At 37.9% G+C, this 14,660-nt stretch overlaps 1 protein-coding gene and 1 non-coding gene across 3 annotated transcripts in view; one reads left to right on the top strand and one right to left on the bottom strand.

The window, feature by feature from the left end:
* Positions 1-14,660, top strand: part of MAMDC2 (MAM domain containing 2) — a 171,829-nt gene that overhangs the window by 124,517 nt on the left and 32,652 nt on the right. Inside the window, exon 11 of one of the 2 annotated variants that reach the window (XR_002517629.2) lies at positions 28-176. Coding sequence is in view for 1 of the 2 variants with exons in the window: in XM_009188920.3 (XP_009187184.1) it covers positions 28-180 (153 nt within the window). In the remaining variant the exon portion in view is untranslated. Of the gene's footprint in view, positions 1-27; positions 181-14,660 lie in introns of both variants that reach the window. The other variant, XM_009188920.3, reaches the window with a different exon arrangement.
* LOC116270182 lies at positions 11,062-11,252 on the bottom strand. Its single transcript, XR_004178107.1, has one exon. It is a non-coding gene; the product is annotated as a U2 spliceosomal RNA (small nuclear RNA).

Here is a 14,660-nt window from a genome sequence, read left to right as displayed (position 1 = left end):
ATTCCAACACCTGCTATTTTCTTGCAGAGAAACTTCCACCACCACCTGGAGAGTGTACTTTCGAGCAAGATGAATGTACATTTACTCAGGAGAAAAGAAACCGGAGCAGCTGGCACAGGAGGAGGGGAGAAACTCCCACTTCCTACACAGGACCAAAGGGAGATCACACTACTGGGGTAGGTGAGTTACGCCACGTGGTGCTGTTTCCTAAGGAAAGTTTCTAAAATAGCATTCTAGGAATCATTTACTGCATTTTGAAATGTATAAAATTATGTCTTGTGTCTAGAATGAAATGCACTTGTGATTCTACACACACAGGATGATTCGATATGTGCATTGAATATCATCCTTTCTGTTTATTACATTGCTGCAACAAGGATGTAACAGGGCTTACAAAGTTATGCACACAAAGAATAGAAGTTAAAAGGTCAAAGAGAGGGACAAAGTAGGGGAAAAATGGTAATCTAAATTGGAGCCAGGGCCGAGGCCTAATATACAAAATGTATTGGTAGACAAAGGAAGAGGCATACAGGTTTGACTCTAAGCTTTCAGTAGCCAAAGTTCATCTGTAAAACATGATTCACAGAATGAGCAGTCTACGTGGGTGGGTTGTAGGCAATGATGGGGTGCATTTTCTGTAGAAAACATACAAATTGCAATAAAACAAAGTAAGAGTTGATCTGCTTCATATTACCAACACGTATCAGCAATTGTAAACATTGTCAGTGACAAAATATGTCCTGTAGGCCATGTGTGGTGGCTCACTCCTATAATCCCAGCACTTTGGGAGGCCAAGGTGAGAGGATTACTTGAGTTCGGGAGTTCAAGACCAGCCTAGACAACATAGTGAGACTCTATCTCAACAAATTTTTTTTTTTTTAATTTAGCCAGTTGTGGTGGCATGCACCTGTGGTCACAGCTACTTGGAAGGCTGAGGCAGGAGGATTGCTTGAGCCCAGGAGTCAGGGCTACAGTGAGCCATGTTCATGCCATTGCACCCAGCGTGGGTGACAGGGCAAGGCCCTGTTTCAAAAAATAATGAATAATAAATAAAGTACCTTCCATAGAATGGATCTTTCTCACTCACACCCCCGTTTCATGTGGTATACCAACTGAATAAAAGCACAACACTTGGTCCAGAGAAGCAGAACTACCCCGATACTAAGCTCATAGAGATATTTCCTCATGAATTCTTCTAGAGAAACCATTATGATAGTAAATATGAGGGTAATTTGCATTGTGCTGTTTCTTATGGTCTAACTTGGGGTATTCAATCTTTTGGCTTCTCTGGGCCACACTGGAAGAAGAATTGTCTTGGGCCACACATAAAATACACTAATACTAATGATAGCTGATGAGCTAAAAAATAATAAAAAAATTGCAAAAATATTCTCATGTTTTAAGAAAGCTTACAAATTTGTGTTAGGCCATATTCAAAGCTGTTCTGGGTCACATGTGTGGGCTGCAGTTTGGACAAGCTTGGTCTAACTCAAGATAAGCCTCTAGAATACCACAGAACCACCTCCAGTAAAACCTGTTTGTTTAATTGGCTAAACATGGTAGAATGTAATAATGAACAGCTTTATTTTTTCTATCACTCTTCAAACATAAAGATTCTCTTTTTCCCATGCCTTGGCAAATCCCTTAGCTTCCCAGTCCTGTTGAGATATTAGAACAATTAGATATTCAGGTATGTCAAAAGTCCAGTTGAAATAAAAAATTCCATTTTTCATTCAACTGAATCTTCTCTTTTTCCCTTAGCTTGGGCCTGACTCATAATTGGGAAGAATAAAGGAAGAAACCGTCTATTCTTTCATTTTCTTTGTTTCATCTCCTCTCCTGCCCCTCATCTTTATGATGTTTTAATCAGGGAAGGTGGAAGAGGGATTAAAAGATAGGAACTTTAAAAAATATTTGGTGCTATTTAAAATGATCTCTTAGCTACTGAATGTCCTTTGTTATGACAGATGTCTAAATGCTGGCTCTTTCAGGAGCCTCTGCATCTTACCATTTCTGGCAATGTACTACTGGCTAACCCTCTGAGACCACCCCCTTCCCTTAGTACTTGCACTACAGAATACAACCCACATACATTTTCTGTTCCTGGAAATTTTTCCTTGGGTTCTTCCTAGAACAGTTGTTTCCAGCCACCTTGCTCTAGTAAGTGTCCATTTGGCCTCAATAGTGATGCACTCCTGCCTAATTAAGAAGATAGGCAGCTTGGTCCTACTGCTGACCTCTTTTTTCTTGCTGCTTCAGCAGATTCTGGGACAATGTTGCTTCAGTAAAGGATGCTGTTGAAGAGATTTAGCATTGGCCCAAAGGCAGACCAGATGCTCACTTTCAGCACTGAGTGAAGGATGATAAGGTGGCTCCTTGTGTGTGAAGCTATCTCTGGAAAGATATCAGGATGTTAAAAATATAACCAGAAAGGCCTATATGTATTAGGACTATTCTAAAAGCTTATAACAGAAAACACAACTCAAACTGACTTAAGTGAAAAGAAAATCCTTTTTTGGACTTTGTTATGGAAAGAAACTACTGTGGGGTTAGCTTCAGGCACAGCTTGATGCAGGGATTAAAACTGTGTCCTCAGGAGCCAGTTTCTCTCTCTGTCTCTCTCTCTACCTCTTTGAGCTGGTTTTTCTGGGTTTGCTCCAATCTAGACAGGATCTCCTGTCATGGCAACACAGTGGCTGTAGCAACTGCAGTCTCATGGCCTTTCAAAAATGAATCTAGTGGAAAGTGAAAACTCAGACAAAAATACCCAAATTGAATCTCACCGGCTCTGATTGGAAATGTCTTGAGGGCATAGTACTAAAAAGGTCATTTTTGATTCCCCACAAAATTTAGTATTCTGCCTTATACACAATAGGTGCTCAAAAATGCCTATGGAGCGAATGAATGAATGAATGCAAAAACAAATAATGAATCTATAAGCCTTCACTGACACATTTAATAATAACTAACCAATTAATTAGTGAGACCTCAGAAAATGGGATGGTAGAAAGGTAACTTTTTATTGCAAGAGGATTGAAGACAAGAATTAATCAGTTTTAGCTAGAGCCTATTGTGGTCTAGATGTTATGTGTATGTGTATTTTTCTTGAGAGAAGGTTGACAGTTTTTCTTCCTTTTGTCAGGGATAGCAGTAAGAGATCTAAGAAGAGGTACAACCAGAGAGAACTATGTTGTGGTAAACTACTACAGAGAATTCTGTGGTTAACAAAGACTGTGGAGTGCCTTAGACATGGAAGAGAAGACATAGAAAAATAGTGAGCATTGAAGGGAAGGAGTCCCTGAAAAGGGCAAGGAGAGACACCAGGCCAGGTTATAACAAACCCATGAACTTAGGGCATCAGGACAACCTAAGGTTCCCATTCACCTTGAGAAAGTTACTTAAAATCTCTAAGTCTCAGTTCTGTCATCTAGAAAATGAAAATAATCATAACCACTTACCTATTTTCCTAACTTCATAGGGTGGTTGAATTTAAAAACTGAGAGGCTTTGGGATTAGACTGCCTGGTTCAAATCTCAGTTCTACCTTTAACTTTTCTAAGCCTATTTTCTTTATCTTTGTATTAAGAATAATTAATACCTACCTCACAGATTGTGGTGAGGTTTAAATGAAACAAGATATAAAACATACTTACAATAAGACCTGGCATATGACAATTAATTATTGCTCTATTATTCATTTATTCCTTCATTCAGCAAGTATCTATTGAGTGTCTACTATGTGCCAGGTACTGTTTTAGAAACTTGTGAAACACAGATGAACAAAACAGACAAGCATTCACCCTCATGGAACTTCTAGTAGAGGAGACAGACGAGAAATACTAAGCTTAATTATAATTATGCAGTATTTTAAAAGGCAATAATTGCTACAGAAATAAAAATGGCACAGGTGAGGGAGTTAGGGAATCGAGAGGAGAATGTGGGTAGAGTTAACTAATGTAAATAGAAGAGTCACAACGAAGCCCATTGAGAAGGTAACCTTGTAAAGAGTTGAGGTAGCTCACTAAGAGCATATCTGGAAAGCAATGTTCAGGTAGAGGAGACAGCCAGTCCAAAGCCCCGTAAGTGAAAGCATGCTCAATGTGTCCTAAGAACAGCAAGGCGGCTGCTTTAGCTATAGTGTAGTGAGCTAGGGAGAGAGTGCTAGGAAATGTACCAGAGAAATAATGGTAGGCCAGTTCATGGACGACCTTATAATTAATTAGAAGGACTTCGGATTTTTTTTTTTTTTTTTTTTGAGATAGTCTTGCTGTGTCGCTCAGGCTGGAGTGCAGTGGTGTGATCTCAGCTCACTGCAACTTCCACCTCCCGGGTTCAAGCAATTCTCCCTGCCTCAGCCTCCCGAGTAGCTGGGATTGCATGTGTCTGCCACCATGCCTGCTAATTTCTGTATTTTTTAGTACAGACAGGGTTTCGCCATGTTGGTCAGACTGGTCTTGAACTCGTGACCTCAGGTGATCCATCCACCTTGGCCTCCCAAAGTGCTGGGATTGCAGGCATGAGCCACCGTGCCCAGCCAGGACTTTGGATTTTACTTTACCTCAAATGGAAAGTCATTGGAGAGTGTTGAACTTAAGAGAGAAGTGATCTGATTTAGTTTTATAAGGATTGCTCGGCTACTATGTTGAGGAAAGACTGGGGGTGGAAACGAAGCAAGGGTGAAATCAGAGAGCTCTGTTGGAGGCTACTGCACATAACCCAGGTGAAATATGATGGTAAATTTGACTATGATAGTGGATTTGACTATGATGGCACATTTGACCAGCAACCATGGATTGAATTTTCTTTTTTGTTGTTTGTCTGCCAGGTTTTGGTGTCAGAATGATGCTGGCCTCATAAAATGAGTTAGGGAGGAGTCTCTTTCTATTGTTTGGAATAGTTTCAGAAGGAATGGTACCAGCTCCTCTTTGTACCTCTAGTAGAAATCAGCTGTGAATCCATCTGGTCCTGGGCTTTTTTTGGTTGATAGGCTATTAATTACTGCCTCAATTTTAGAACTTGTTATTGGTCTACTCAGGGATTCTACTTCTTCCTGATTTAGTCTTGGGAGGGTGTATGTGTCCAGGAATTTATCCATTTCTTCTAGATTTTCTAGTTTATTTGTGTAGAGGTGTTTATAGTATTCTCTGATGGTAGTTTGTATTTCTGTAGGATCAGTTGTGATATCCCCTTTATCATTTTTTATTGCATCTATTTTATTCTTCTCTCTTTTCTTCTTTATTCGTCTGGCTATTGGTCTATCTATTTTGTTGATATTTTTTAAAAACCAGCTCCTGGATTCATTGATTTCTTGAAGGGTCTTTCATGTCTCTATCTCCTTCAGTTCTGCTGTGATCTTAGTTATTTTCTGTCTTCTAGCTTTTGAATTTGTTTCCTCTTGCTTCTCTAGTTCTTTTAATTGTGATGTTAGGGTGTGGATTTTAGATCTTTCCCGCTTTCTCCTGTGGGCATTTAGTGCTATAAATTTCTCTCTAACACTGCTTTGGTTGTGTCCCAGAGATTCTGGTACACTGTGTCTTTGTTCTCATTGGTTTCAAACAACATCTTTATTTCTGCCTTCATTTTGTTATTTTCCCAGTAGTCATTCAGGAGCAGGTTGTTCAGTTTCCATGTAGTTGTGCAGTTTTGAGTGGGTTTCCCAATCCTGAGTCCTAATTTGATTGCCCTGTGGTCTGAGAAACTGTTATGATTTCCGTTCTTTTGCATTTACTGAGGAGTGTTTTACTTCCAATTATGTGGTCAATTTTAGAATAAGTGTGATGTGTTGCTGAGAAGAATGTATATTCTGTTGATTTTGGGTGGAGAGTTCTGTAGGTATCTATTAGGTCCACTTGGTCCAGAGCTGAGTTCAAGTCCTGGATATCCCTGTTAATTTTCTGTCTCATTGATCTGTCTAATATTGACAATGGGGTGTTAAAGTCTTCCACTATTATTGTGTGTGAGTCTAAGTCTCTTTGTACATCTCTAAGAACTTGCTTTATGAATCTGGGTACTCCTGTATTGAGTACATATATATTTAGGATAGTTAGCTCTTCTTGTTGAATTGATCCCTTTACCATTATATAATGCCCTTCTGCCCTTCTTTGTCTGTTTTGATCATTGTTGGTTTAAATTCTGCTTTATCAGAGACTAGGATTGCAAACCCTTGCTTTTTTTTTTTCTTTGCATTTGCTTGGTAAATATTCCTCCATCCTTTTATTTTGAGCCTATGTGTGTCTTTGCATGTGAGATGGGTCTCCTGAATACAGCACACTGATGAGTCTTGACTCTATCCAATTTGCCAGTCTGTGTCTTTTAATTGGGGCATTTAGCCCATTTACATTTAAGATTAATATTGTTATGTGTTAATTTGATTCTGTCATTATGATGGTAGCTGGTTATTTTGCCCATTAGTTGATGTAGTTTCTTCATAATGTCAATGGTCTTTATAATTTGGTATGTATTTGCAGTGGCTGGTACTGGTTTTTCCTTTCCATATTTAGTGCTTCCTTCAGGATCTCTTGTAGGGTAGGCCTGGTGGTAACAAAATCCCTCAGCATTTGCTTGTCTGTAAAGGATTTTATTTCTCCTTCACTTATGAAGGTTGGTTTGGCTGGATATGAAATTCTTGATTGCAAATTCTTTTCTTTAAGAATGCTGAATACTGGCCCCTACTCTCTTCTGGCTTGTAGGGTTTCTGCCGAGAGATCCACTGTTAGTCTGATAGGCTTCCCTTTCTAAGAAACCTGACCTTTCTCTGTGGCTGCCCTTAACAATTTTTCTTTCATTTCAACCTTGAAGAATCTGATGATTATGTGTCTTCATGTTGCTCTGCTCGTGGAGTATCTTAGTGGTGTTTTCTGTATTTCCTGAATTTGAATGTTGGCCTGTCTTGCTAGGTTGGGGAAGTTCTCCGGGATAATATCATGAAGTGTGTTTTCCAACTTGGTTCCATTCTTCCCCTCACTTTCAGGTACACCAATCAGTCATACGTTTGGTCTTTTCACATAGTCCCATACGTCTTGGAGACTTTGTTCATTCCTTTTTTAAATTTTTTTTTCTGTAATCTTGTCTTCATGCCATATTTCAGTAAGTTGATCTTCAATTTCTGATATTCTTTCTTCTGCTTGATTTGGCTATTGATCCTTGTATATGCTTCACAAAGTTCTTGTGCTGTGTTTTTCAGCTCCATCAGGTCTTTTATGTTCTTCTTTAAACTGGTTATTGTAGTTAGCAGTTTCTGTAACCTTTTATCAAGGTTCTCAGCTTCCTTGCATTGGGTTAGAACATGCTCCTTTACCTCAGAGGAGTTTGTTATTACCTACCTTCTGAAGCCTACTTCTGCCAATTTGTCAAACTCATTTTCCATCCAGTTTTGTGCCCTTGCTGGAGAAGAGTTGTGATGATTTAGAGAAGCAGCAGCATTGTGATTTTTTGAATTTTCAGCATTTTTGTGCTGGTTTTTCCTCATCTTCATGGGTTTCTCTACCTTTGATCTTTGAGGCTGATGACCTTTGGATGGGGTTTTTGTGTGGGGGTCCTTTGTGTTGATGTTGATATTATTGTTTTCAGTCTGTTAGTTTTTCTTCTAACAGTCAGGCCCCTCTTCTGCAGGTCTGCTGCAGTTTGCTGGAGGTCCACTCCAGACCCTGTTTGCCTGGGTATCACCACTGGAGGCAGCAGAACAGCAAAGATTGCTGCCTGCTCCTTTCTCTAGAAGCTTTGTCCTGGAGGGGCACCTGCCAGATGCCAGACAGAGCTCTCCTATAAGAGGTGTCTGTTGGCCCCTGCTGAGAGGTCTCTCCCAATTAGGAGGCATGAGGGTCAGGGACCCACTTGAGAAGGTAGTCTGTCCCTTAGCAGAGCTTGAGCACTGTGCTGGGAGAATCCTCCCTGTCAGGATACACTGCTTTCTTCAGAGCTGGCAGGGAGGGATATTTAAGTCTGCTGAAGTTGCACCCACAGCCACCCCTTCCCCCAGGGGCTCTGTCCCAGGGAGATGGGAGTTTTATCTATAAGCTGCTACCTTTCTTTCAGAGATCCTGCCCAACGAGGAGTAATTTAGAGAGGAAGTCTGGCCAGAGCTGCTTTGCCACACTGTGGTGAGTTCTGCCCAGTCTGAACTTCCTGGTTTCCTTAGCACTGTCAGGGAAAAACTGCCTACACAAGCCTCAGTAATGGTGGATGCCCCCTCACATCAAACTCCATCATCCCAGGTCAACTTCAGACTACTGTGCTGGCATTGAGAATTTCCAGCCAGTGTTTCTTAGCTTGCTGGGTCCCATGGGAGTGGGACCCACTGAGTGAGACCACTTGGCTCCCTGGTTTCAGTCCCCTTTCTAGGAAAGTGAACGGTTCTGTCCTGCTGGGGTTCCGGGTACCACTCAGTTGGAAATGCAAAAATCACCCGCCTTCTGCATTGGTCTTGCTGGAAGCTGCAGACCAGAGCTGTTCCTATTTGGCCATCTTGCCAGATCTCAATATACGCTCTTCATTGTTGTTGAGTTCTTACTGTTTGTATTCCTTTACTAGTTGTGTTTCTTTTCCTTTAGCCCACAACTAACATTATGATAGTTGTATTATTTTCATAACTACCCTAGTATTTGCTTTATATTTTATTTACATTTTTTTAAATCCTAAAAAGTATTCTATATTTAGTCACATATTTCCCCATTCATCTTCATTCCTTTCTACATTTCTATGTTTATCTCTTGAATTATTTTCTTTGGTGGGAAGTGTTTTTCTTTTTCTAGAAGAATTTTCTTCTGTATCTAGCTTTTTATTTTTGTTTTGTTTCATTTTGTTTTTGGTGCATGTCTGCTGCTGATTTCTTTCAGTTTTTGTTTGGGAATGTCTTTTTCCTTTACATTTGAAGGATAGTTTTTCTGAGAATAGAATTCTAGGTGAACAATTATTTTCTTATCAGCCATTTATGTAAAGATATAATTCAACTGAATTCTGGTTTCCATCATATCTATTGAGAAGTCAGATGTCAGTCCTAAAATTGTTTTGTTTTTTTTTTTTTTTGAAAGTGTACTATTTTCCTCTGGGTGCTTTTAATATTTACTCCTCATGTTTGATTTTCAGCATTTTAGTATGATATGTATTTGTCCATTTTGCATTGTTATAAAGGAATATCTGAGATGGGGTAATTTATAAAGAAAAGTGTTTTATTTGGCTCAGGTTCTGTAGGCTCTAACAGCATGGCACCAACATGAGCTCATCTTCTGGTGAAGTCTCAGGAAGATTTTACTCATAGCAGAAGGCAAAGGCAGAGCAGGCATGTCAACATGGTGAGACAGAACAAGAGGGAGGTGGGGAGGGAGGTGCTAGGCTCTTTAAACAACCAGTTCTTACATGAACTAATAGAGCAAAAACTCACTAATCATGAAGGGGATGGCACCAAGTCATTCATGAGGGATCGACTCCCATGACCCAAACAGCTCCCACTAGTCACACCTCCAACATTGGGGATCACATTTCAGCATGAGATTTCAGAGGACAAATATCCAAACCATATCAACATGCATGTGTGTAGTCTTCTTTGTAGTTATTCTGCTTGGGTTTCATTAAATTTCTTTAATCTTTGAGCCGAGATCTTTCACTAGTTTTCAAAATTTCTTGATCTTTTTCTTGTCAAATATTGCCCCGGCCTAATTCTCTCTCCTATCTTTCTGAGACTCCAATTATAGGTACATTAAAAGTTCTTACTATGTATTATATATACTTCATGCTCTCTTACAAATATTTTCTTTCTTTTTGTTCTCAGTTCTTTAGTTTGGATATTTTCTATTGGCCAATTTAAAAATTTTTTTGAATCTTTCTCAGCAATGTTCAGTATGTTATTAAACCCATTAATTGATTTTTAATTTCTGTAATTCTATTTTTCAATTCTAGAATTCCCATTTGTTCATTTTTAAATAGTAGATTTATTGAGATGGAATTTGCATTCCAAATAATTCATTTTTTAAAGTATATAATTCAATGGTTTTAAATATACTCATGAAGCTGTGTGATGCCCCTATCTAATTCTAGGTAGATGCCACTATCTAATTCTAGAACATATTTTTATCACCTCAAAAGAAACTCCATATCCATTAGCAGTCACTCCCATTCCCTTTCCCCATCTCTTCCCTCTTTACCCCATCCCCAGACAACTACTAATCTACTTTCTATCTATATAGATTTGCCCATCTAGACCTTTCATATAAATCAGATCATACAATATGTGGTCTTCTGTATCTGGCTTCTTTCACTAAGACAAAGTTTTCAAGGTTTATACATTTATCGATAGATGAACATTTGGATTGCTTTCATTTTTTAGCTATTATAATAATGATGCTATTTTATTTGTGAACAAGTTTTTCTGTGGACATATGTTTTCATTTTCTTTAAGGTATAAACCAGGGAGTGGAATTGTTGGATCGTATATTAACTCTATACTTAACTATTTAATAATTGCCAGACTTTTTCAAAGTGGCTGCACCATTTTACATTCCAACTAGCAGTGTATTAGGGTTTCAGTTTCTCCATATCCTTGTCAACATTTCTAACTTTCTCTTTTTTATTATAGTCATCCCAAGTGGGAGATGGCAACTCATGTCCATTTTGTCTGATATTATTATATCCAGTTCTCTTTTGGGAACTGCATGAATGGTATCATTTTCCAATCTTTCAGTTTCAACTTATTTGTATATTTGAATCTAAAGTGTGTCTCTTGGAGACAACATATCGTTGGATCATTTTTTCAATCCATTCTACCAATCTCTACCATTTGATCAGAGTGTTAAATCCATTTACAATTAACATAATTATTAATAAAGTAGAATTTGTGTTTGCATTTCAGCATTTGTTTTCTGTATGTGCTACATCTTCTTTTTGTTCCTTTATTCTTCTATTACTGTTTTTTATGTTAAATAGATATTTTCTAATATACCATTTTAATTCTGTTGTTTTATTTTACTATATATTTCTAAGTTATTTTCTTAGTGGTTGCCCTAGGGATTTCAATTAACACCTTTAAAAAATATTTTTACAAGTAATTTTTAAAAATGTTATCTCCCAAAGGGGGTGCACCATTTCTGGAGGTACTAAAATATCAGGTCAATGCCTGGAGTGGACAGAGTAAGCTCCTATCCCATCTCCCTGCTCCAAAAACCCATTTAATATAGTATCCTCAGATAGAGGACATATCAGATATTAAGCTTATAAGAACAGATACTACACTTGATCTTAGCCAAAACACTGAGAGGCGATCAAAACAATTGGTTTTTTTTTTTTTTTTTTTTTTTTTTTAAGAAAGAAGTGGGGTCTCACATGTTGTCCAGGCTAGTCTCAAACTCCTGGGCTCAAGCCATTTTCTCACCTTGCCCTCCCAAAGTGCTGGGATTCAGGCATGAGCCACCACTTCTGGCCCTCAATTAACAACTTAAGATAATCTAGTTCATATTAATATTAACTTAATTTCACAGCACACAAAAACTATGCTTCATTTCCTCCTTCTATTATTCTATCATGAATATGGCACCTTTTTGTGTTATAAGCCCATTGACACAGTTTTGTAATTATTGCTTTATGCAGTTGGTTGTCTTTTAAATCAGATAGAAGATAAATAAAAATATACTTATTCTGTTCTTTATATTTACCCACACAGTTATCTTTACTGGTACTTTTTATTTCTTCATACAAATTTGAGTTACTATCTAGTACCCTTTGCTTTTAGCCTGAAGGACTTCCTTTAGTAGCTGGTGATGAATTTAGTTTTATTTATTTGAGAGTGTCATAAGTTCCCCTTTGCTTCTGAAGGGTAGATTTCCTGCATATAGAATTCTTAGTTTTCTTTCAACACTTTTATATATGTCATCTCACTATCTTCTGGCCTTTATAGTTTCTGATGAGGAGTTAGCTGTTAATATTATTGAGGTTCTCTTGTATTTAATGAGTCACTTTTGCTTTCAAGATTCTCACCTTAAAGTCAGCTGATTAGCAAAGAAAAAATTTTATTAATTAAAAAGATTTGCTCATTGTCTTTGGCTTGTAATAGTTAGATGTAATTTTTCTAGGAGTGACTCCTTGAATTTTCCTAGTTGAAGTTCTTTGACTTTCTTGAATGTACAGATTTATATTTTTTAAAATCAGGTTTGAAAAGGTTTTGGCTGTTAATTTTTCAGATGTTCTTTCTTCCCCTTTCTCTTTCTTCCCTTCTGGGACTTCCACTATGCATATGTTGGTACACTTGATGGTGTCCTACAGGTCTCTGAGTCTCTGTTCATTTTTTCTATCTTTTTTTCTTTATGTTCTTCAGATTGGATAATCTAATTGACCTGCCTTCAAGTTTAGTGATTCTTTCTTCTGCCAGTTCCAATCTGCTGCTGAGCCCCTCTCATGAATATTTTATTTCATTATACTTTTCAAATCTATAATTCCTACTTGGTTCTTATTTATAATTTGTAGTATTTTTAGTGATACTCTCTATGCATTGAGACATCATTCTCATACTTTATTTAGAAATGGCTTTCATTAATTCTTTAAACATATTTGTAATAATTGACTTAAAGTCTTCGCATAGTAAGTCCAATGTCTTGACTTCCTCAGGGATAACTTCTATTGACTGCTTTTTATCCTGTGTATGGGCAATAGTTTCCTATATCTTTGTGTGTCTCATACTTTTTGTTGAAAACTGGACATTTTGAATAATACAGTTTTACAGATTCTTCTTCTCCCCAGTTTCTTTTTTGGTAGTGCTGTTTGTTGTTTTTGTTGTCATTGTTGCTGTACGATTGCTTAGTGACTTTCCTGGACTAATTCCATAGAGTCTATATTCTTTGTTGTATATGGCTCTGCTCTGCTAGATTAACAGTCAACTAATTATTGAACAGAGATTTTCCTTAAATGCCTTAAACCAACAGATCCCCCAGAATACAGCAGGTTCTGTGTTTGTGTTGGGGCATGTCTTTGTTGCTCTAGTGGGAAGTTTACAACTTTGCCTTAGCCTCCATTTCTTGCTCATGAAGAGCCTAAAGGTCAGCCAGAGGTGACAGATTAGGACTTTCTCAGTTTTTTTTTTTTTTTTTCCCTGGGGCTGTGTACAGCTCTTTATATTTGCATGGCCTTTCAGATTTCCAGAAATATGTTAATATGCTAGAACTTTGTAAAGCTCCCTACAGATATCCCATTTCCCCAAATTTTTTCTTTTCTTTTTGGTCAGCCTTTTGTTAGCTTCAACTGTTAATGCCACCTCAGGCAGCTGCAATGTTAAACAATTGTTTAACTGATTGTTTTTGATAAATGCCATGCGGACACAGTTGTTCACACAGAGTATGATTTACTTCAATCAGGTTAAATAAAGGCAAGCCCTGAGAATGAAGTTTTTCAGAAGCTGCTAAACAGGTTAAATAAAGCCAATTCTCTAGAGATGGGGCTTTTAGGGAGCTCCAAATCTGCTCTGTATCTTCCAGTGGCTGCTAAGTTACTGCTATTTAAAACACATAGTTATAAAGCTCTTGGCTTTCACATCTTTTGTAGAGTAGAAGAGATGGAGATGGAATTACGGCAAGAAAAAAGGTCACTGTTCTTAGCAAAATTCAATCATTTTTCTTGGGAAAAGTACTCTTGGATTGTCAAAAGCCTTTAGTTAATTTCCAGAATTCTGAAAAAGTTGATTGTGACAGTTTTTTTGCAAGTGTTCTCATTGCTTTTATGGAAGAACAGATTTTCAGGGGTCCTTACTCCGCCATTTTGAAGGCTCCATATTCCTCCTCCTGATTTTTTTTTTTTGCTTTTGAATAGATTTGAGTTCGTTGGTGAAATTCTCTGTCTTATCTATTTTCTTAAACACATAAATGCTCATATTGAATTATTAATCATAATTATTTACAATACTTGTGTGATAACTCCATATGTGGGCCACTTGTGGTTCTGCTTCTATCATCTGTTACCCCCACCCCCATCCCCTCTGGTCCTGTTTCTTGATAATGTCTAGTGGATTTGATTGAATAATGGACTTGTCAATGAAAAATTATAGAATCCTGGGGTGATAGTATTTCCCTCTAGAGAGAATTCAACCTATTCTCCAGTAGACAACTAGAATAGAGCAAGTCACCTCAGTCCAATCAGAACTAAGCTAACTTGAGGTAGTGTTATAGTTCTATTATGCTGGCCTACTTCTGCTTCTACCCTAAACCTAGGATATACCCTCCAAAAATATACTCTCGGATTTAACTAGGAACTCTCCTCCTTAGTATGTACTAAACTTCAGTTTGTGTCTCTTCAGCTGATAAGATTCCTGAAAATCCCACTTTGTTTTGCATTTGGCTTCTTGTCCTCTTGCTCTCCGCAATTTAGGAATTTCACAAATGCCTTAGAAGATTAACAAGTGATGGGATCACTTTTTCATACCTCCCTTTTCTCAGAAAACTTGTCCCTGAATGTCTTGTCTGCTTTGGTAGCCCTGAAATTCAGTTACTGCCCTCCCAACCCAGTGAGATCTGTTGGTTTCTCTTGCCACTTGGCCGTTGTTCTCTGAATGGCATCTAAACTGAACAGGCAGGTCCCCCAAGTGGAAAGCATCTTGAAGAATACTGAGCTCATTTCACTGACCTTTCATTTTTTCTTAGATCTTGGACCCTCATGTCTTTGCTGTTTGGAAATCTCTCTGATAACTTC

This window comes from Papio anubis, chromosome 13 (genome assembly GCF_008728515.1).
Source record: "Papio anubis isolate 15944 chromosome 13, Panubis1.0, whole genome shotgun sequence".
NCBI lineage: Eukaryota > Metazoa > Chordata > Mammalia > Primates > Cercopithecidae > Papio > Papio anubis.
This window is presented reverse-complemented; position numbering and strand designations above follow the sequence as displayed.